The sequence below is a fragment of the Lepisosteus platostomus genome, chromosome 11 (assembly GCF_059453375.1).
Source record: "Lepisosteus platostomus isolate fLepPlt1 chromosome 11, fLepPlt1.hap1, whole genome shotgun sequence".
NCBI lineage: Eukaryota > Metazoa > Chordata > Actinopteri > Semionotiformes > Lepisosteidae > Lepisosteus > Lepisosteus platostomus.
Genome location: NC_142621.1, coordinates 28454004 through 28475409, shown reverse-complemented (window position 1 = coordinate 28475409; position 21406 = coordinate 28454004). Strand labels below are relative to the sequence as shown.

General features: G+C 39.7%; 1 protein-coding gene and 1 long non-coding RNA gene across 2 annotated transcripts; one reads left to right on the top strand and one right to left on the bottom strand.

Annotated features, from left to right (window-relative positions):
* Positions 1–377: 377 nt before the first annotated feature.
* LOC148652345 (uncharacterized) lies at positions 378–1349 on the top strand. Its single transcript, XR_015925078.1, has 2 exons — positions 378–536; positions 983–1349. It is a non-coding gene; the product is annotated as an uncharacterized LOC148652345 (long non-coding RNA).
* A 4156-nt stretch (positions 1350–5505) lies between these two features.
* Positions 5506–19636, bottom strand: LOC148652344 (solute carrier family 71 member 1). Its single transcript, XM_088599011.1, has 12 exons — positions 18960–19636; positions 18032–18127; positions 16239–16301; positions 15597–15724; positions 14944–15058; positions 12127–12345; positions 10426–10539; positions 9196–9267; positions 8195–8307; positions 7853–7950; positions 6938–7110; positions 5506–6202 (listed from the first exon to the last, which is right to left on the bottom strand). The coding sequence occupies exons 1-12, from the start codon at positions 19038–19040 to the stop codon at positions 5996–5998; spliced, it is 1479 nt and encodes a 492-aa protein (XP_088455137.1). The 5' UTR covers positions 19041–19636; the 3' UTR covers positions 5506–5995.
* Between the last annotated feature and the right edge of the window lie 1770 nt (positions 19637–21406).

Genomic DNA, 21406 nt, shown 5'->3' with positions numbered 1-21406 from the left:
GACGGTGCGGGGCCGACCTAATGCGGCAAGGGCGCCCGCCTGAGCCCCCGTTGCGTTACAATATTATGCATTATATACACCAAATAATGATACATGTTCTTCCAACAGTCCTGTTTGTTGTGGTAATTTACAGGCAATGATTGGTAATCCACCCTGAAGCTTTTTCTATGTATTATTTCGCTTATATATTAGATATAAGCAGTTAGTCCGTTACAGTCAGTGCTAATTAGTGCTTAATTTCACAGATAGAAGCATAAACATCTTAAGTTGTAAACTAGGGCTCAGATTAAGTGAAAGCATTATGTTTGAGACTGAGTGGTCCTAAATTTGTTGTAATCTACACTCAGTGGTGCACAAAATCACTAGACGTAGTTTTAACTAACATTTAAAATTGACATCCCTTAATGTGACCTTTACCGTTGCTGGCGCAACTCGGGTTTTATTTCCACTTCTACCAGCAGGTGGCAGTAGCCATAACAGACAGGAGTGAGATCTGCAGGTACCAACTGCAAGGATTCATTGTACCAAGGCAACAGGTATTTATTTTTCTGTGTTGTTGTTGTTGTTGTTGTGTGTTCCTTGTGGATACCTATACTTTTGCTCCTTTATCTACATTTATAGTGATGCTATCCTTTTTGTAATTGTGAGTAGCTATCGGAGTAATTCTGCATTTTGGACGAGCTGACTTTTTTTGTCCGTAGTTGCATTGTTTACACAATGCCCCCAAAAAATGAATTATTAGTCTTTCGGCATAATGTAAACGTTCTTTCCTGTGTGCTGACCTCAAACTGCGCCTCTTCAGACGTTTTATCTGTACAGCTGATGATTTCCTGCGGTCTCTGTACCGTCCATCTCTATTTCTGGAATACGTGTGTGTGGTATTAGTTGAAATGTCCAGCTCCAGCATTCAGTTCTAAGCACTAGTGTTAAAAGTCCCTAGAAATAGTGTTTCATTCTTCCTTTTCTTTTCTCCTTTCTTCAGCCTGGACAACGGCTTCCACGTTTTCTCGCAGAGCTGCACACTATGGAACATCCTGTGGTCTACATCGTCGTTGGGAAACATAATTCCGAGGTGTTTTAGGACGTTTATGTTCTGCTCACACCTGCACTTTACATCAAATCTGTGTTTTTATTTATGTTTTGCATGTATTGCTGCTCGATTTCGTTACGTTTTCTGTGACAATGGAATCTATTTGCACACTTCTGTGTTAATTGTTCTTCCACAAATGACGGACTGATGACTTTGCAAGCTTTTCATTTTGCTTGCCTTTTGGAAGTTTCTATCTGCGATACATCGAGAAAGACCTTTATTTTTTAACATAAACCAGGAATCTTGTATGCCTACTAAATTCTGTCTCTAATATTTTCTTCCAACGACAGATTCGTTTACAGTGTTTTTCAGGTTTACTGTGTGCAGATAGGTAATTCTCTCCACCTTCTTTCAGCGTTTATTAAACTTGGCATGTTCATGTAACATTGTGTTTTACTCACAAGGCGTTGAAAGGCCTTTGATTCATTGTCATACCTTTGTTTTATTTTTCTTCAGACAATATGAGTTTATGCAGGATACAGGAGCATTATCCTTCCTGATGTGAATAATGTTGTTGTGCGTGGAACCTGTTAACCATGCCTGTTGCAATTCTAAATCCTTTAAAACAATACACCACTATAGCCAAGGATCTTGGCTCAGAAAAATTAAGACTGCCCAAAAAGATATGCTCCTTTTCATTTGTTTTGTATGTTATGACAGTTTATGAATGCCACTAACCTGCAGGTTTGCAGGAATGCTTTATTTTGTATTTAGTTTCAGTATAATTTAGTTTCAGGCTTTATCATTTGTGGTGTGTTTAATTTCTCTCCTCTGGCTCCTCTTCTTCTTGCCATAGTTTACCTATGTAATTTTGCTGACCTTGCCTCTGCTAGTTAAATGGCAACCATCTTCAGCATTCTCTCATACAACTGTTGGTCAGGCTTGTATTTTAGAGGTGCTGACATTCTAATTCAAAGTAACAGGGAAATGTTCATTCCATCAAGAAAGGTAAAGAAAAGAAACACAACGTTTCAGCTGTGGAGTCTTCTTAAGATGTGAGGGAGAGAGGGAAAGTAGCAGATAAATGAGGTGCAGGAGAAAAAAAGACAGAGTAGGCACAAAGGGGTAGACAGCTGAGGGAAAATGAGCACAAAGCAGGTGAAAAACAGTGTCCAAACTCAGGTGTAACAAGAGGAGATGTGTGGAAAGCCAAAATCTGCAAATTCATAATTTTGGTTTTGGGTATCTTTATGCAATAGAAGTTCTAAAAAAGAAAACTGAAAGATTGTGTCTGTTTGAGGAGAAATAGGGAACTATTGGTTTGGAGAGATCTTTGGTACTCACATGTTCCTTAAATGTATTAAAATTCAGACTCTTATTGAAATAACCTATGGATTACACTATTGCCAAAGCATTAATATTTAACTAAACATCGACAAATCTAGTACAATAAATCTACTAAACTAAACTATTTGGAGGTTTATTCCCCAGTAGGATTGATAGCTGTTCTGATTTTGGGGAAGTACTGTATGTTTCTCTACCAGTGTAGCAGCAAGTTTCTCTCCATCTCTGCTTCTCTCTGCCAGCAGTGGGAGCACTAAACATCTTCTTGCACCATGGCTACAATTAACCATTTTATTGCATCTCAATACACAATACAAGAAAAGTCAACCATGCAGGACTCAGACAGGGTGCATGGCTCCATTTAGCATGTTGTGGAAGGAATATTACTGAATGAAAATCCATTGTTTTGCCTCATAATTCATTCATAATATAGATAAAAGCAGGCTATTTCTGGTTAACCTTACCAGATTTTACAGTACAATAAGGGTTTTTCCTTAACTTTTGCATCATACTTTGTAAATGCATAATTATCTCATCTGATTGGTACTGTACACATGTGTACAAATTATTTATTTTATTAGCCTATTTAAAGTAAAAAAAAGTTATGAAACTATTTTTTACAGAGAATGATGACAATGTTATGTAATGTATTTTTATTTAATCTTTTATATCAAGCCACAAAAATGTCATTTGTTTTAAGGCAATAAATGCCTCAGAAAGACAGTTATATGTTTTTAAATGTTTTTTTTCTGTTAACTGATTACAAATTCTTTGCACAGTATGTAAAATAAACTTTCAGATGATACTTCAAAGTTGTTCTTTTCTATTTCTCTGTGCATATCCTGCTTCTATATGTGATTACATCTAATTTCTTTGTAGCCTCGTAGGGATGTTACATTTACCAAAAGGATTTTTGACACTTAATAAAAATGTAAACATATTATATACACCATATTGATCGACATTTTTGAAAACCTACACATATATTGAGCAGTAGTGCTACATAAAATATTGAGTTCCAACATTTAAACATTGGACTCCTTTAAGCGATACACGTAAAAGTGAAATATTCCAAAAAGCTGAAAGGTTTAACTACTAAAATAGAATTGTCCAATATACACATCATAGTATTAATATTCAAATATTTTTTCCACGCTGAAAACGTCCAACATCTACACTCATTTTTTGTATCAAGACTGATTTTGCTGGACATTGCAGTTAAATACAAGCAAAGTTAATATTGTGTGAAATCTAAGGTATAGTAACATAATGTTACTTTTTACTCCACTGTGTAGTTTGAGCTTTAGAATTCTGTATCCTGCAGTTTTTAGATATTCTAAGTATTGCAGTATGGTTTTAGCATTACGTGAATTTAATAGTACTGTACTATTTATTATGAATAGTTATGCATTAAGCCTAATTAATACAGCTTCTAAACAGCTTAAACAGCTTCCTTATTGGGTATTTATAGTTGAAAGCAAATTTACAAATATGACACAAAAAAAATAGAATTCAGTAGAACTCAGCTAACCTGTGATTAAGAATTTAGTCAGCTATTGCTGTGCTTTTATATTTGCTGAATATCAGTAGAAGGAAAGAACTCTTGTACTATTTGGATTATGTTCTGGGAAAAGCAGCAGTTTGAGACTCTAGGAAAACCAATCCAACGCTGTGAAAAGCCACAACCTTTTTAATCATACACAGTACCAGTGTAATTAAAAGCAGCACCAAATTGCCTCTTTCAAACTGCTTAATCCATCTAATCAAAATCTTCTTTGAATTTCTCTTGCTTTTAGTCTGCCATGTCTTATATTTTGTATACCTGTAATTACTGTTTTCTTTATAGTAGGATTTTAACACTCTCCATAAAGAGGCAGCAGGTTGCAGTTGTTGATGTGGACTAAAGGAGTGCCGGTCAGATTGAGAGAACCTTCCTCGCTCACAGACATCACTCTTCATCTGTTCATCAAGGCAGTGTTCTTGCACAGACCTGAAGCTATGCGGGGTGGTGCCACTACTCCACTGAGCCCATCACAGTATCCATTCTGGTAGTGATGAGCCCAACTAAGGTTGTGAGAGTCCTGTAGCTACTATATATTCGGCCCAATTACAGAAATATGAACACTTTTAAAAGGTTGAGGTGCACAACTCTAGTCATCAGGAACCACAATGCAACAGATTTTCCAGGCATTCTTAAATCAACAGCTGGAGACCTTGCTGGAGCAGTTATTATCCGAATGTTGAATCCTGCATCATATTTTGAGATGTCTAAAGTCAGAGCATGTTTTGAAGTTAAGAAGGGAAGGGAGTTACACAGTACTAAGATGAAATAATACATCTTGCATACATTAAAATAATCCACTTTATTGAACTTTACCTCTTTTATATTTACAACACTTAGAACTGTGTCCATGACAGTATCTTCTTGAAGGTTAAAAGAAAAACAAGGCAGTGAAGCAGTGTAATAACCACAGTACGTAACGGAAAGGAAAATAAAAACATTTGAGCTTACGATATTTTACACGCTAGTAATATCTTTCAAGGAATCATTCAAATATATTGAGCACACAAAAATATACCATTTCAGAGAATTTCACATCTGATGTTCTATTATTTGGTACATTAGCATGTTCTTGCGAATATCCTTACTGAAAAAGGCCACTTAGAAAAATGCACGTCTTTCAAGTTGAGGCCACAAAACTCATTTCATATTCTGAGGCCCTCTAATAAATATAACAGTTCAAAAAAGGCATATTCACACCAGGTCATTATCTTGTCAATACTACGCCCTAGTTTGAACAGCATATTTTTTGGTCCTGTGCACTTTGTCTTGAGCTTCACAGTTGCATGATGCTGCACAACGCCTAGCTCTATGTTCAGATAAAGGTTCTTGAGACACAAACTACATGAGCCCCCAGCAATCCCCACCCTCTTGGTGGGCAGAAGCTTACTTGCAACTGAAACTGTGAAAATGGGAAGGTAGTCAGAAACTGAGACAGCACTGCATGCTGCAACTGCTTGATATGAACAGAAAAATGAAGATGTGTAGAACAAGCGAAGTTCCAAGTCTTTTTCACTTTTCAATGATAACAAAGCCGCAAAAGAATGAACTGTTCTTGACCCACTTGCTTTTGCACCCAAGAGCATCTATTAAGGCTTTGTCATGTACAAGCTTAAGAGGCCACACCACTTTTTCTGTACATCATTCTGACTTTTAATAAAGTCTGTCTTGGGTCAAAAGAGGAAAAGAGGTAAAGCTCTTAATGGGCTGAGTGTTCTCTAGTGAACCGATTGCACTTCAACCCATATTATCACACCTCTTCAAAGCAGGATGACTGACAAACACACTGTGTTCAGTAACATTCCAGTTCTACAAGGCACAAGTCCCTGGGTAAGCCATGCCGATGTAGAATTTATGACAAAAATGTATAAAAAATCCTCTCTAACTATATTGAATTCAATAAATAGAGCTATTGCAATAGTGCCTTTGGACAATTTTTAAATATATTACAAAATGGTACTCTTAACACTCGTGTTGAATTTCCATTACCTGGCATCTCCTTAAATACATAAAAAATGGCCGAATGATGTATCTAGAAACCGCCTGAGAAGCAACAGCAGTCATACGTTGCTGTCTTGTAAGAGTGGCTCCTTGGCCTCCCCGGGTGCCTGGGGGCTGTGGGGGTGGCTGTGGGCTGACAGATGCTTCTTCCAGGTGCTGCTCCGCGGGGCCATGTTAGTGTGCTCAGGGATGAACAGCGCCACCAGCAGGGCGAGCAGCACAGCACATGCCCCAAACAGGAACGGAGGACCAGGGATTATTGAACTCTGCGTGGGCAGAAAAAAATCACAAAGGGACGGTAATTAAAAAGTGCAGAATGAAGCCCGCCAAACCCAGGATTTTTAGGGGTATTATATATCTTAATCTTGAGACATTCAACGTGCTATGTGAAATGAAATATCCCCTGAAGACGTTTCAGCAGCTGAAACGCTGGATTTTTTCCCCTATTTTTCAGGCTGGGATTAACCAATACATGTCTCCTTGCAGCTAACACATACCAATGCAGGTACTCACTTGACCACAGTTTAGGCAAGCCTGCACAGGGGGACCATGAGAGTGTGACCTATACCCATACACTCCACAGACATCACATTTATAATTCCTGATACCAGCTATTAGTTGGCCAACATCAACTGCAAAAAAATGTTAGTGCCTCACTAAAAGTATCTGAAGATCAACAGCAAAATCTGCATCCAAGTGTGTTAACCTAACCATTCTTACAATGTACTGCAAGTCATGAAAGACTCCTCTGGGATACTGGCATGACAGGTAACATGTCCTGCGAAGAATGATATTCCCTTTTATAAGATAGAGACAAGTTCTATGGTTACATAGAAACTGAACATCAAAATCCTACATGTCTGGTTTCATATTTGTTTCACCATCTCATACCATTTTGACTACATTTCACATTCCAGAGCATAATTCTGAGAGACTGACACCCAAACCTAAAGATGACGAGTTTCAATGACAATTCCATGAAGCTGGACACTGTACGTTACCTGATGATTGTGTTGAGAGTGATGTGATGATTCAGACTCAGCTCCCAGGCCACTGTTACTCACTGGGAGTTCATTAAGCTCCACATGGAATATGTAGAAAATGAACCCGTACAGCGCCGGTCCCAGGCCATTACACAGCCCTCGAATCCCAGTGATCATCCCCTGAACCACTCCTACAAGAGAACGAGACCGTCAGCCATTCACAAGAAGACTTAGGTAAGCAGAAATCTAGCAGGATCACATGAAGATACGTACAGGACAAACATGTAGGGTACATTTTAGTTTATTTTAAAAAGTCTTAACCCCCAATGCTGGCATTTAGCACAGGACAAGACATGGAACAGCCCCCTGACTAAAACTGCACCTAACCTCACTGACTGACTGCAAACATGTTGTGCTTCTCTTCACTGTCTCGCCAGTTCTAATGAGTAGGGAGAGCTAAGAACGCACAAGCACAGCACAAACATTAGATTAGCTAGTGCAACGATCAAGACAAGATCTTCTGCTCCAGCTCTCAAGGCCAAAAAGATTTCTGGGTTTTAGATCCCTAAAACTCCTAGTTACTGTACTTAACAATTTAATTGTTAAGTACAGTAACTAGCTTAAACTAATTTAATTAGTTTCACAGGCCAATCTTTTGACAATCAAGAACCACAGTGGATGCCCTCTAATCTAGCCATTACACTTAAGACTACTGAGCTCTCTCTTAGTGGATGGACCATTGGATATTTATGAGCTTTTCAAACAGAACTGTGAAACTAAATGGGTGAAAGAATAGATCTGTCTGACTTCACGACACAGAGAAGTTGCAAGATTACAAGTACAAGAAATACATAGCGCTTTCATTTTCAGATGGATGACAGAAACCAACAGCTGAGTTTCTGTACAAAGCGACTTTTTTCTTGCCCTGGGTACCTTGCTGGTCTGCTTCAGCTGTCCTGGACACAAGAGCACTGACTGCTGGGAAGGTAATACTGGACATAGCTGCAACTGCACCAGCAGCCCACATCATCCTGGGGAGAAACCAAGAAGGAAAACTAGTATCAAACTAGAAATATGCAGAAAACAGCGACTGTATTTCAGGTTTATAAGATTAAATGTTTGGTTTAATAGTGACAGTACCTGCTTAATAATTTTAAATAACTCAGAATAGGACTTATATTAAAGGTTCACAAATTATGCTTGATGATCTGTGACCTACAGTGTGTTAGGAAACGCTCCTGGGTTTTCTACTCCTACAGAATACAAGGCACATACCAGGGTTCTGATCCAAAGCCGTACCAAGCAAGTTGCAGAATCTGGAAGCCCAGGCCAAGTAAAATAGTGTTCTTGTTCCCAATGGACCGCATCAGTAAACTCAAGACTACAGTCTGTGAAGATAAAGAGGCAAGAAATCAATACTTTTTTACCTTGTTGAGCCACATGTTTGCAGAGGAAACCTCATGTTTCACCTGTGTTTCAGTGTTACTGCTCTGTGAGGAATGCTAAACTGAAGCCATAATTTCATTAAAGGGAACCTCTTATTGCATCCACCCCTGCTCCCCATACAAACCCCCAAACTCAACAGCACTTATCCCCACCAGGAAGTTGTTGAAATGTCAGACTCAAATGATTTTGATGTCCAACATACTTTATGCAAAATACTCACTTGTGTCTGAAATGCTTCTACTCAATCTTTAAGATTCTACTTGATTCTGAGACTTTCCCCTAAAAATGAGTTTTAAAGTTGTTTAAAAGCCCAAAGTTGGTTTATAGTCTACAGCTGCATTCTGGGATTATTCTGGGTCAAGTTAAATTGCATATCTGTATGTATGGATATTGCCATCCTCCATTCTGAAACTATTTTTAGGTATTTTTCATATATGTATATTTTTAAATTGACATGCAGTATTTTGCAAAACCATGTTTTCTTTTTATTAGACTTCAATTAAAACTGAACTGTAATCACACATAATGTAACCAGCCACAAGACTGGAAACAGACCCCATTTACCTTTGATACCAATCATTTGTACTAAGTTAGCTAGTTATGTGCGTCAAATTCACATAGATCTTAAAGTGGCAAAGACACAATAAAAAAATAAAACCACATGGATTTAAAATACACCAGCTGATGGTCAGCAATTTCAACAAATGTGAAGAAATATGTGAATTAAAGCCACTTTACCCTGGCCTCCTATAACTGTACATAGACTCAAAATGTTAAGCTTTTTAAAAGTCTAGTATTGTTATGAAAACAATGAACAACAGAATACTAACTTGTGCAATAATAGAGAGCAATCCCAGCACAGCTATAAATGCAGCAACACTTTCTGGTGAAAATCCCATCATCTGAAACAAGACAATAACAAGAAATAAAAATCACTGAAAAAATAACTTAGGTATGCATACTTAAATTTAAGGAAAACAACAGTTTAATTTTTATATCAATAGCTCTCTATGCACACACAAGGTTATATACATTTTAAATTGTGAGAGGATAGTGAAGTTGCTTGAGATGCCCTTTTCCTAAAAAGCCCTGGGCTCGTGTCATGTAATTATACAAAAACTTCTAGGTTCACAGAGTTTGTCGTTTAATTTGAGTTAAAATTGTAAAATGCGTTTGCTCATTTATGTTACTCACTATACATCTGTATCAACAGCCATCCATTACTTATTGCCAAAATGACAATATTAATTAATGCCACAAAACAGCAAAAGATACAACTGTCTGAGTAATGAAGATCTCATGGCTGCTATCAGCATGACTGACTGGCAGTCTGTCTGTGACAGATGTTGGCCATGGAAGGAGATGTTCTGCTTTAACAATCAACAGGCTAGTCCAGGGTAACTGGGCAACTAGCTCTGCGAGTTCTTTGAGCTCTGTGAGAGACAGGCCATGTCCTGGAAGACATGGGGTCATTACAGAGGCTAATGACCACTGCTTAACCTTAGCCAGCTGGCTGCAGTTACACAGTACAAGTGGGCTGATCAGGTTTGTACTATATGTCAACGCTGCCAAGATTCTGTTAATGCCCAGGGAGATCAGACTAGATAAGTTTGCAATGGTTTCATTTTTACTGTATGTCACATTACAGATTCAATATTTATTTATGATTTATTCTTTCATCTGTATTTTTATTCACATTTTCTGCAATCTTGTTTGATTAGATCAAGTGTTGCATTGCACTTGTGCATCACTATATAAAACATGCTAAAACATTAACTACATATAAAATGATCCGGGGCTTTGTAACGGTTCTCGTTAATTCTTCCACTAAACACTTAATTGTGAAACGTGTTACTTGTTCCTTAATGATTATTACTGCGATGTTACAATGCAATTCTTGTTACCCAGACACTCATAGTTCTATATCAACGTTATCTGAAATATTTCCTTTTAAAGATTTATGCTTTTACCTGTCACTTTACTGTAACTAGAGATTACATTAACTGTTAGGTCTGTTATGAGCAGCCTGGGTCGATGAGCAAGGCAACAATTGGACTTACCTGTCGGAGGTACAGGAAAAAGCTGGAGTACTGGCCAGCTTCAGGGAGGTAGGAGAGGAACACTGTTATACAGATCAGCAGCACTGTAGAGTCCTGGCCCACCTTTTTCAGAGACTAGAGAGAGGAAGAGATATCTACAGTCATTTCAGATACAACACTTAGGGCTTTAGACTGAAATGCTTGAGGTGTGCCTGGTACAATCACTTATATGGCTCTGGAATAATTGCTTAACATATTTTACCAATCCATCCATCCAACCACTTTTAGTCAATACAAAATCACAGGGGAGCCAGAGCCTATCTCAGCAAGGAAAGAAGGCAATGTAGGACGCCGGTGATCCCAACATTTTACAAAATTAAAAGGTTGAAATAATCTGGTTGTGTGTTGTCTAGACAAAAGGGAAAAACAATGGATGAGATTTAGATCCAACATGAGCCAGGATACTAACTTAGGATCACAATAAACAGCACTGGCTAGTTTCAGTATGAAGAAAGTTCCTCTTCTTCTTTAAGTCTTAGTCTTAGTCTTAGAACCCACACACAAGCTTTTCTTTGTTTAAAGAGCTTGCTAAAAAAAGCAAACAGGTATATGCTGTAGGATTTGAAAACAGTTTTGCAAGCAGATAACTCATCTGATGTTGCAGCAGGTACATGCACAATACCAGAATGTGTCCAGACATGCAACCGAAAGTTGTCTTGCTAGCTCATCATTAGAGAACTGCTGTTCTTCAGCATCCCAAAAATGGAAACGCTGTGGGTCCTGCTTTCCTTATCTCTCACTGCAGTACGTGCTTCAGAAGTGATTTCACATCTCAGCTTTTCTTATTTTTGACTATCATTTATAATGCGTCTTTGTAGGCGTGTTTTGGAATGTCAGTGGAGACCTGAATACATCAGATGTGCAGATGAACACGACTAGCAAGTCAGACTTTCTACTGAAAAGACTGCTCAGCACTTTAAGGGAAAATCTACAAGCAAGAGATTCAGAACAGAACTGCAGCGTCAGAGCCGCAGGAAACAGAGAGCCAGATACGGACACTGTCAGCAGATCTGCAGGTGTCTGTCAGAATGGCAGCACAATGCCTGTTGGTCACACTGGGCCATTTGGAGCATGCAGATGAAGAGCCCACTTTGTCATGGTGCAGATGTCATTATGATACAGTAGGCACTCACTGAATTTGAGACACAGATGCACGACTCATCCACACACACTGGCACCGACACCCAAAAATGTAAACTCTGGTTTGGACAGCCCCACTGTACAAATCCAATGTTCTACATCATTTTTGATTATTCTTAATCAAGATTTTAGCATGCTGCAATGGATATTTCAGAACACTCTGAACTTTCTCTATGCGTTTTTCAGAGAGATCCCAAAGTAAATTCAGAATTTCACCTAAGCCCCGATAAGCCTTCAATACCAGAGGAGGTGCAATTAACTCATTAAATTTCTTTTAAATGACAAGACTGGCAAAATCTGTATAAACCAAGTGGAGAAATGGTTCTGTGCAATCATTCTCCAGTATTATGGCCATTAACTCAAACAAATGCATATTAAGTGGCCAGTGACAAAAATGCCATCCCTTCTAGCGTACCCACTAGGGCGCCATTCAGACGTATTCCAACATCTTCCATACAGACTGACCTGAGTCAGCATCTAAATCAGTCAGAGCTCCGTGGCCACTGCAGACTCAGTACTCACTGCAAATGGGTCAGCCTGCTCCCAGGAGATGGGGGCTCCCCAGGACGCCGGCCTCATCTTCTCTGGCAGGGACTCCGGCACGGCCACCAGGATAAAGCAGATGTCCAGCAGTGCAATGGCCGTGGCCAGTACCACCACCAGACTGTCTCCATACACTCTCCCAAGGTAGGCTCCAATCGCCGGGCTGGTCACCAGGCTGGCCGCAAAAGTTGCCGAAACCTTCAATTACAGAACAAAACAAAATAACCAATGACCTAGAATAAACTGGACACAAGTTAATGTTGTGGTTTTTTTGCCGAAGCCATCCTTTTCTATTTTTAATGAAACACACAGTGTCACACTCGACTCCTTCTGGCACCTAATATCATTCTTACACAGCACATTTCAAGGTACGCAAAAGTGAGTCAAAGGTGCTTTTAGACAAAATGAATACAAAAGAACTGTACAGAAAGCAGAATGGATACAAACTTAAAAAGGCATACTTCCTTTTAATACAACCACACACAAACCAAAATAATCACAAACCATGCCAGAAATAGAATAGATCTCCTTGTCCTGAGTGCCTTTGAAAAGTACTTAGACTTAGTGTGAAAACTGACACTGGAGCTGGCTTGTCTACAAGAAGGGTTGAGTGTGACACTGAGGTGTGCTATAGCTTTTACTCGTTTTGTCAGGAGCTCTGAAGGAGGGTGTGCTTCAGCACTTTGTGAAACAGGAAGAGCTCATGCTGGCCATTCTGCTTTAAACTACTGACTGGTAAAGACCTCCAAGGCAGGTTGCACAGCTAGTGATGACACTGAAAAACCTCCTTTACAAATTAGTTCACATGATACCAATTTCTACAATTAACAGATAATGTTTGTACAGTAATTAAAAGTAAAACAGTCTCTGCTGGTCCTTGTACTGTGTTACACTATGTTTATGGAAGCTTGGTCACTATCAAGATCAATTCTGAATTCAGAGACCACACCTGCTGCTGTTTCTCAACGACCAAGTTAATGGAGTACTTCATTAAGAGTCTAATTAAGCAGATACAAAAGCTCTTTTGAGCAACCTCATCCATCATCAGCAGTGCTAAATGACAACACTGAGAGGCACCCTTATCACTTCTGCGCACCACAGATGCCAAAATGCTAAACCTTTCCTTCCTTTTGGAAAGCTGTAAAAAAAAAGTGACATCTGGACAGGACAGGTATTAAAACGTCCAACTTCTGTTACATTTCTTGTCAGATTCTCTAACAACTTGTTTGCTATTCACAATAGCGATGTTTGTTTGTAGTAATGCAGCTCTATTTATGCCATAATCAGTATTTAGTTTGATTATCATCTGCATAGGTTGTTCTATAGGCATTTTTACCCAGCCTGCAATGGTTAATAACAGTGGAGAAGACAAAGATAAATAACACAACTACGATATTTCCTTTGAGTGGCCTGTGTGCTGCTTGTCCCGTTTGAGCTATCCTAATCATCTCACCTTATTCATTCGAACTTGCAATACCTGCACAACTGTTTAATTGCATTTACAAATAAATATTTTCACTGTAGGTTATCCTACATAAGGGTGGCTGATAAGCATAGAAATAATAATAAATTAATTACATTGAAAAGTTAGGCTTGGTTGAAATAGATGAGGAAGTCTGAGCCCTTGTACAATAAACCATAGGGCTCCTTTGGGTTTAGAGCGGGGTGTTAGCCTGATGAATGCTGGGAAAGAACAGTCCAATACCTGTACTTCTATCCCAGAGAGCCTGTGACTGCTGGGAGCTGGGTTGCCAATCATTCGTTATTAACTCTTGGTTATTCAAATGTGACACAACAGAAGCAGGCTACTGCGGAATTCATGAGGGAATTCTGCATGATAATTTTTGTTTTTTATTCCAACTCCATCTAAATGGCGATGATATTCAAACTTCTTTGAATCCTGACTATTGGAATGAAGCTTTTCTGGAATGATGTTTCTTCCTCACACAAAAACCTCATTCTTGCTGGTGCCTAGACAGAGCCCTGTCTTCTCTTGGTGCTGGAGCAACCCATTTCTCTGGTTTGAAAAAAAGCCTTAATACAGGGAAACTGAAGAGGAAAAGAACTTCAGACCACTCCTCTTGCTTGTACTCTGCATCAGATTGTCATTATTTACTGGAGCCAATTCAGCTGCTAACCTCATTGTTTTGCAACTATATTCAATGGGAAAGGGATTTTAATTTGCCAACACTAAGCATTTTTAGCCACACTGGAAAAACTATAAGCCACACCAAAGAAAGTTAAATAGTAACTATGGATTTCATCTGAAATAGATATTTTAATAACAAACTTCATTCTTAATCCATCCACCCCTCAATTCTACAATTATTTTTTCAGTTCTGAGCTGAGTCAGTGTATTTGTGTTTACATAGCTGAGTAAACAATACAGAAAACAGACCTTTTTAGTCTCCTGTCGCACACAAACTTGCTTTGGTTGAACTATGCAATGAGACTGGAGTGCTTTCACTGGGCTTAGTAAAATGGAGGAAAGGAAACATGTCCTGTCAAGTTCATTGAAATCATCCTGCCTCTTTCACAAGGCTTTAACGCCAGCCAGGTGAAAACATGGTGAGCTGTAGAACAGAACTGGTCACCCATGGCGCTGTGGCCAACAGTCAGTTGGAATGTGGAGCTTTACAAGCATGAAAGTTTCCATTCTGCATAGATAGTGCACTTCAGAAGCCCACACCAATGTCCCCTGTGAAGGCCAGAATTGGTTTATCCATTTTTAAAGACACTAACCTGCTGGAGGAAAACAAATGTAAATACTAGGTTGTCCTCTTTTCAAATACGTACCAATCCATACGCCATACTCCTCTCATGTTCCTGGGTTATGTCGGCCACATAAGCAAATACCACAGAGAAAGTTACAGCAAATACCCCAGACACAGAAATTACTGCAAAGTACCACCTGAAAGACAAACATTGGAAAACGTGTCAGAATTGAGGATGCCTAACAACTTGATGCAGTCCACAGCCGCAAATCGCTGTCAACAACCCCATCCTACGTGTATCCTGATAAGTAGGTCGAGTTACGGATCTCCAAATCAAGCATAAGAGTGAAAAAACACATCCTGTGTGCTCATACTTAAAAGTGCAAGTATGTTCTGTGCTTACTTTGCACAGAAGCATAGGTAAAGACAAGACCCAACCCAATGACATAACTGTGTGCAGTCATTTTCTCCCCAAGACAATAAGCTATCAGTCTATGGTAAATAGACGCAAACTTCACAGGTGATAGTATATGAATATGATGCTTTCTCTTCCTAACACCCGTATCTTCTCATTCGCGATTTTATAGTTGCTATTGGTGATGTGAAAGTTGTTTCACAGGTGTTAACAAAATCAGAGAAACGACTGAACTGAACTACCAAGAGCCTTGCAGGGAGGTTTTGAATAGTGAAGTTTTGCTTTGCCGCCCAACAGCAGATGAAGAAAGACCAACCTACCACGGGCTGATCTTCATGAGAGGAATGGGAGCACAGGTAAAGAAGACCGTTAGCAGCAGGAAGGACTTGCGTCCCCAGACATCTGACAGGGCACCAATTAGGGGAGCACTCAGGAATGAGAGTAGACCCTTCAGATAAAATATAAGCCATGATAAACAACAGTAACATTGCAAAGGGCGTTCTTCTTATGAACTGTGATGAACTTTACGCAGCTAAATAACAACGCAAAACGGGATGCAGGTAAGCCATTACAGAGTCATGCAAATAAATTCAAGCCATTTACAAGACATACTAAGAGAAAGCAGTCAAAATCTGAGGAAAATAAAATTCTTAATCTTTCATGTCTACCTGTTTTTCCATTATAAAAGCTTGAAATTACCTGCACACTTTATCGCAGTAAAAATAATCCATTTATAAACATAAAAGTAACAGTTAAGGATTTGATTCACAAGATATGTCGGTTAAGTCGGGAGGATTTAAAGACTTAATCAAGCAAGATTTAATTAAGCGTGCATAATCAACAACACCGACAACTTGTTTCACAACACAAGTCACACACAGATAGGCAGATTTATGTTTATGAATATGTTTTGCATTTGCAAAGCCGAGAACAAATGTGAATTTTTGTAGAATGTTTCTCACCTTTACTCCCTGAATCAAGCCATTCATCAAAAACGTATGTTTTGGGAATGTCTCGTGCAAAACCTTTAAGAAGAAAAAAAAAACCTGAAACCCACCATTCTCTGAGAAATAAACCATTACCAAAGATATAACTACATAAGGTTAAGTATTTTTGTTCAACACATTTGCCTAATTGAACAGAAAAACACATTAAGCTTTTTGACCAGTAATCCTTCAGTTAAAGAAATTACAGGCATACAGTACAACAGAATTAAGCTACAGTTTACAATGAGATATTTGTAACAGGCTTAACATTCAATCAGTTTTTCTTAAAGACTTGTATTTTCTTCTATTACGTATCTACAAGTCTTGATTTGACCCAAGAAATCTTTAAGAACATTTATTACCTATTTCTTTTTTTTTTTCAGCGTAACAAACCATAAAGACTGGAAATGCACTGATATCTTTCAGATACTATAACTGCACATACAACAAATGGCACAGTTACAATACCTCCAGACAATATTGCACTAAATGAGGGATTGGCTTGGAATTAGTCTTCAAAATCCTATATGACTAAACACCATCTAAATGAATCCACTGGATTATTTGAGGCGCAACCATGAAATAAAGACCTTTGGGCATAGGTGAAAAACTACTAGGAAGTGTAACGGAAGAAAATAAAAGGGTGTCACTTTGTAAAAAGAGTTGTTTGTGCCTGCAAACAAAGCAAATAAGTTGTAAAAGCCCAGACTGTGATCCTGCAAGTCTGTGGGAGATCTGTAGATAGTCAGATAGTGATACCCAAAAACAAGCAGGATGAGCAGAAAAGCCTCCTCTCACATTCCTGTTCCTATGCTCAATCTGTGTATACCACAAAAGGAAAAAGTAGAGCTACATTCCATGCCGAAAAGTAAAAAAGGAGAGAAAAATAACATCTCAGCTGCATAGTCCTCTTCAGAAGTTACACAACTTTTTCCACACACCTCAAGAAGGCCCACTATCTTCTGAGATATGACTGAAACAGCTAACATGCTTAGAAAACATTGCAACTGCAGCTACCCACTTAGTCATATAACCTGTGCATCTGTCTGCTATTTTTAGCACCCAGGGAGTTGAGGGGCACACAGTGTGCTGAATCATACAGTCGTAGTAAAAGGCTAAACTGTGCAGAGACGACAACCGTGCCCTTTAAGTGATACAGTCTGTATGGTTGTTGGAAGGGAAAAGACAACTACTCGCAAGATAAGAATGGGGTCCTTGTGGGATTCAAGCTACAGAAGAAATGTACAGATTCCTGTGATTGCCCAACAAAAGGTGTTTCGTTTAAAAAGAGAAGCGAATTTCTGCAGATGTGGCTGTCAGGTTTTGTTCTCACGAAATCCAGAACCACCCATCACTGGGACATGAAATTGCACTGTATCAAAATATTGAGGATACACTGGGGAAGGTTTCATAAAGCCTTTCAAGATGGCAGCCTGCAAACGTGGATTTCATAAAAACTGGGAAAATCATACTCTTACAACCACCTGAAATGGTAAGGTATTTCAGCAGAAAATACCCCATTCAGTTTTGAAGCATGCACAAAGCAGAAAGAAGGCACCTATGATATTTTGTCCTTCACCTCAACCAGAGACCAATCAAAGCTACTTTTCCAATGATGATATTTTGGTCGGTCACTCACAAACTCTCCTCAGAAGCACTGTTGAGTAAGTCAATAATTATTATGGCTGGAGGAAACTGTCAGGATATAACACACGGCATTCGTTTTACAATGTCCTTCTACCCCAAAATCAGGAAAACCTCATCCTTACCACTAGGGTGGGAGCAGTCAGAAGACCCCAGGCAAAGAACTCCAGGAATATCACGATCACTGCATGGTACACGCTGGGAGATCCTATTCCCTGTGGCTGTGACAAGGGGAAAAAATACAATTAGGAAAAGTGAGTGCTTTTCTTTAGCACCCCAGAGCGCAGATGGACTATTGAGAGAGAATAGAGACACACGCGTCCAGGCATTGTCCTGCCTCCTGTCATCGCCACACGCTCGTTTATCACGCTGATAAGCTCCCGCGACCTGGCAAGGTCTGTGCTTCGCCTTTATTTTCATCCCCCAACTACGAACAGACGAGCAGCACGATGACAAGGCCGGCTCTGTGCTTACTGTCTGCAAAACCGCTGCGGCGCATCCAGCGCTGTCTCGCTTATTTCGTCATCAAAACACTCCGGGGCGGAAAGTCCAGAACGCGAACGCGAACACTCACTCCGAATAAAAAAAAAAAACACTTCAATACTCCCACTGCTGCCCTGAGATTTTATTTAACATCGGGTCTTCCAGTGTACTCCATCAAAAGACCGTCGCATTCTGCACGGCCGCATAAGCGATCCTCATGTCCAACATGGCAGATGGACACATTTTCTTATAAAGAATCTGATAAACGACAAGGAGAAGGAATGGGGGGAGAACGTGGCGCAAAAACACATCGCATCTCCCCGGAACAGCTAAAACGATGCAGCGACAGGAGCCAGCCCTGCCGCTCAGGTGTGATCAGCAAGCGGATTTCAGGCGTGACACCGCCTCGGATACACGCAGCGGAAGACCCAGATCAAGAGTCTCCAAGCAGCTGGTCGACAAAACACACAGTTCAGGCCGTTAAACATTAAATCAGCTCTCCCCATAAAGTTATACGCTAAATTACAGCAATAAAATGCTCATTTACAAGTTTAAAAGAAATCCGCTCACCGTTCCTCCATCCTTAATGATGATCTTCTTCGCCAGCATAATACTGCGGTTCGTCCGCTTTTTCTTCTTGGCCTGTGTCATATTGCCATTCTAATGATTCTTCTTAAAAAAAGAAATGGTAACTAACTAAAACAAACAGAAAAGAAGACAAACACGAGAACAAAAAACTGTTAAAATACCACCATCAACTTTCTACAGTAGCGAGACAACCCCATTCATCTCACTGCCGCCATCTTGACACAACAAACACCAGCAGCCCGCGGTGACGTCACATCGCACGATTCCGAATGTTTGGCTACGTCAGATGAAACCCCCCCCCCTTTGTGACGTTTACGACTGAAAAGCAACCCTAGAATTCAGACCGTAGTCTTGTCACAAATTGCATCGCTTTCACCATTAAGACTGAAATTCACCACTACAAAATGCCATATCAGGTTTCCATTGCCGTAGTGGAACCACTAAACAAACCAACCACACTGGTATTTCATCAGACATCTGTAGCGTTATAAAATTGTTGTGCCCAATACGGTAATTAAACAGCAATATCAATACAGCTGAGTTCAGTTTATTGTGCTATGCACAAGTGCAATGTATGCTCCAATACAAAAAGACATTAAAGGAATCTTCAAAAACAGAAACACAAAACAGCAGTAGCAGCAACAAGTTAAATAACGTACAACTTAAAAAAGAAAAAAAAACATAAGTGTGAGCCAGTGGTAGGGGTAAAGTTCAGTAATCTGACAGCTTGTGGGAAGATCCTGTCTCTGAATTTGGAAGTTTGTGCCTTTATGCTCCTATAATGCTTACCAGAGGGAAGGGGGGAGAAAATACCAGAATGACTGGTGTCCTTAGCGATACTTCCAGCCTTCCTGAGACAGCGAGCTGTAAAAATGTCCACAATAGAGGGGAGCTGTACCCCAGGGATGGGCTTGGCTGACCTGATCACCCCCTGTAATGCCTTCTGGTCAGACAATGGCCAACACTTTTTGCGCTTACAGTAAAGGTTTAGCATTCCTTTTACACAATAAAATATTTAAACTGTAGGCAACCTATAAACACTTTAATTCCAGACTAATAATTAATTCCAGAACCCAATATTTTAATGGTACCTTTAATGTTTCCGAATCGTATACCTTTTCCGGATTCTTATACCTTATGCCCATAGAAAACTCAGACTCAGGCAGGTGTTTTTAGTATTGTAGTTGGAGGATGGGTTGAAATTTCAATTTAATGTCCGACTCCTTATGTTAAATTATTATGTTCTGATGCTCTGAGCATCACTACACTGTGGACATTAGAGTGATAAAATAACACAGAAACCAAGAGAACTAGAGCAGGAAACCCATTAAATGACATTGGTTGGGGTTTTTGGAGGGCTTCATGGCCTTTCTGTCTTTTTAACTAACTTCATTGATCCTATTACAGCACTGATTCACCCAAAATGAATACTTTTCCAAAAGCTTTGAAAGGTGGCAATTTATAACACAACTGGGTCACATCAGTGAAATCTAGTGGCTCATCAGAGAGTTATTGTTAGGTGCTGTAACATTCAGTAGGCAAAAGGATGCTCACCCGAATAGTGCAATGCTGGTACTCATTTCCAGATAGATGGGCATCAGAAATGGGGCAAGATACCTTGCTCACCTTGCTTGGAGATGCCACAGCACTGTCTTCAATAACAACACAAACCTAAAACTCTCCTTCTGTTCAGGACGCCACGGGCCTAAGCTCTGCATTGCCCCTAGTTAATTCAAACAGGGCTGAACATCCATACACCCATTTTCTAACCATTTCATCCAAATCAGGGTCGCGGGGAAGCCAGAGCCTATCCCAGCAGGCAATGTGTGCAAGGAGAGATGCCAGTCCATCGTACTGCAAACACTCACAGGGTGGGCCAATTTTCCCAGAAGCCAATTAACTTACATGGGGAGAATGTACAAACTCCACGCAGAGAGCACCCCAGGAATTGAACCCAGGGCCTCAGTGCTACGAGGCAGCAATGCTAACCATTGTGCCCCCTATGCCACGCATCAGTGCTGAACATTAGGGAAAAAAATCTGAAAAGGATGAATGTGCCCATGTAAATGTGTGACTGTACAGCAAAACCGACAAGCTTATATTGAAGTAATCTGCATTAAAAAACTATAAAACCTCATTTGTGATATGATCCTCATTTTTGGTTACAGTTGTTAAAGAGGTTTTCGCTGATCTGGACCAAAAAACAACCAGTGTGAAAGTCTTTCCATGTCTCAAAGAAATGTCACACAGAGGCATTTTAAAGGACCTTAACCTCTTTAGTCTTAAAAGAAGGCAGTGAAGGGATATGGTTGACGTTCATTATTTTAATGCCTCTAAAGTAAACACAACCCAAGAAACTAGTTTTAACATAGCTGTGAATCCAGGACAAGGATAAGCTGAGGTAAATGTTTATTCCATGCTGGGAGGGA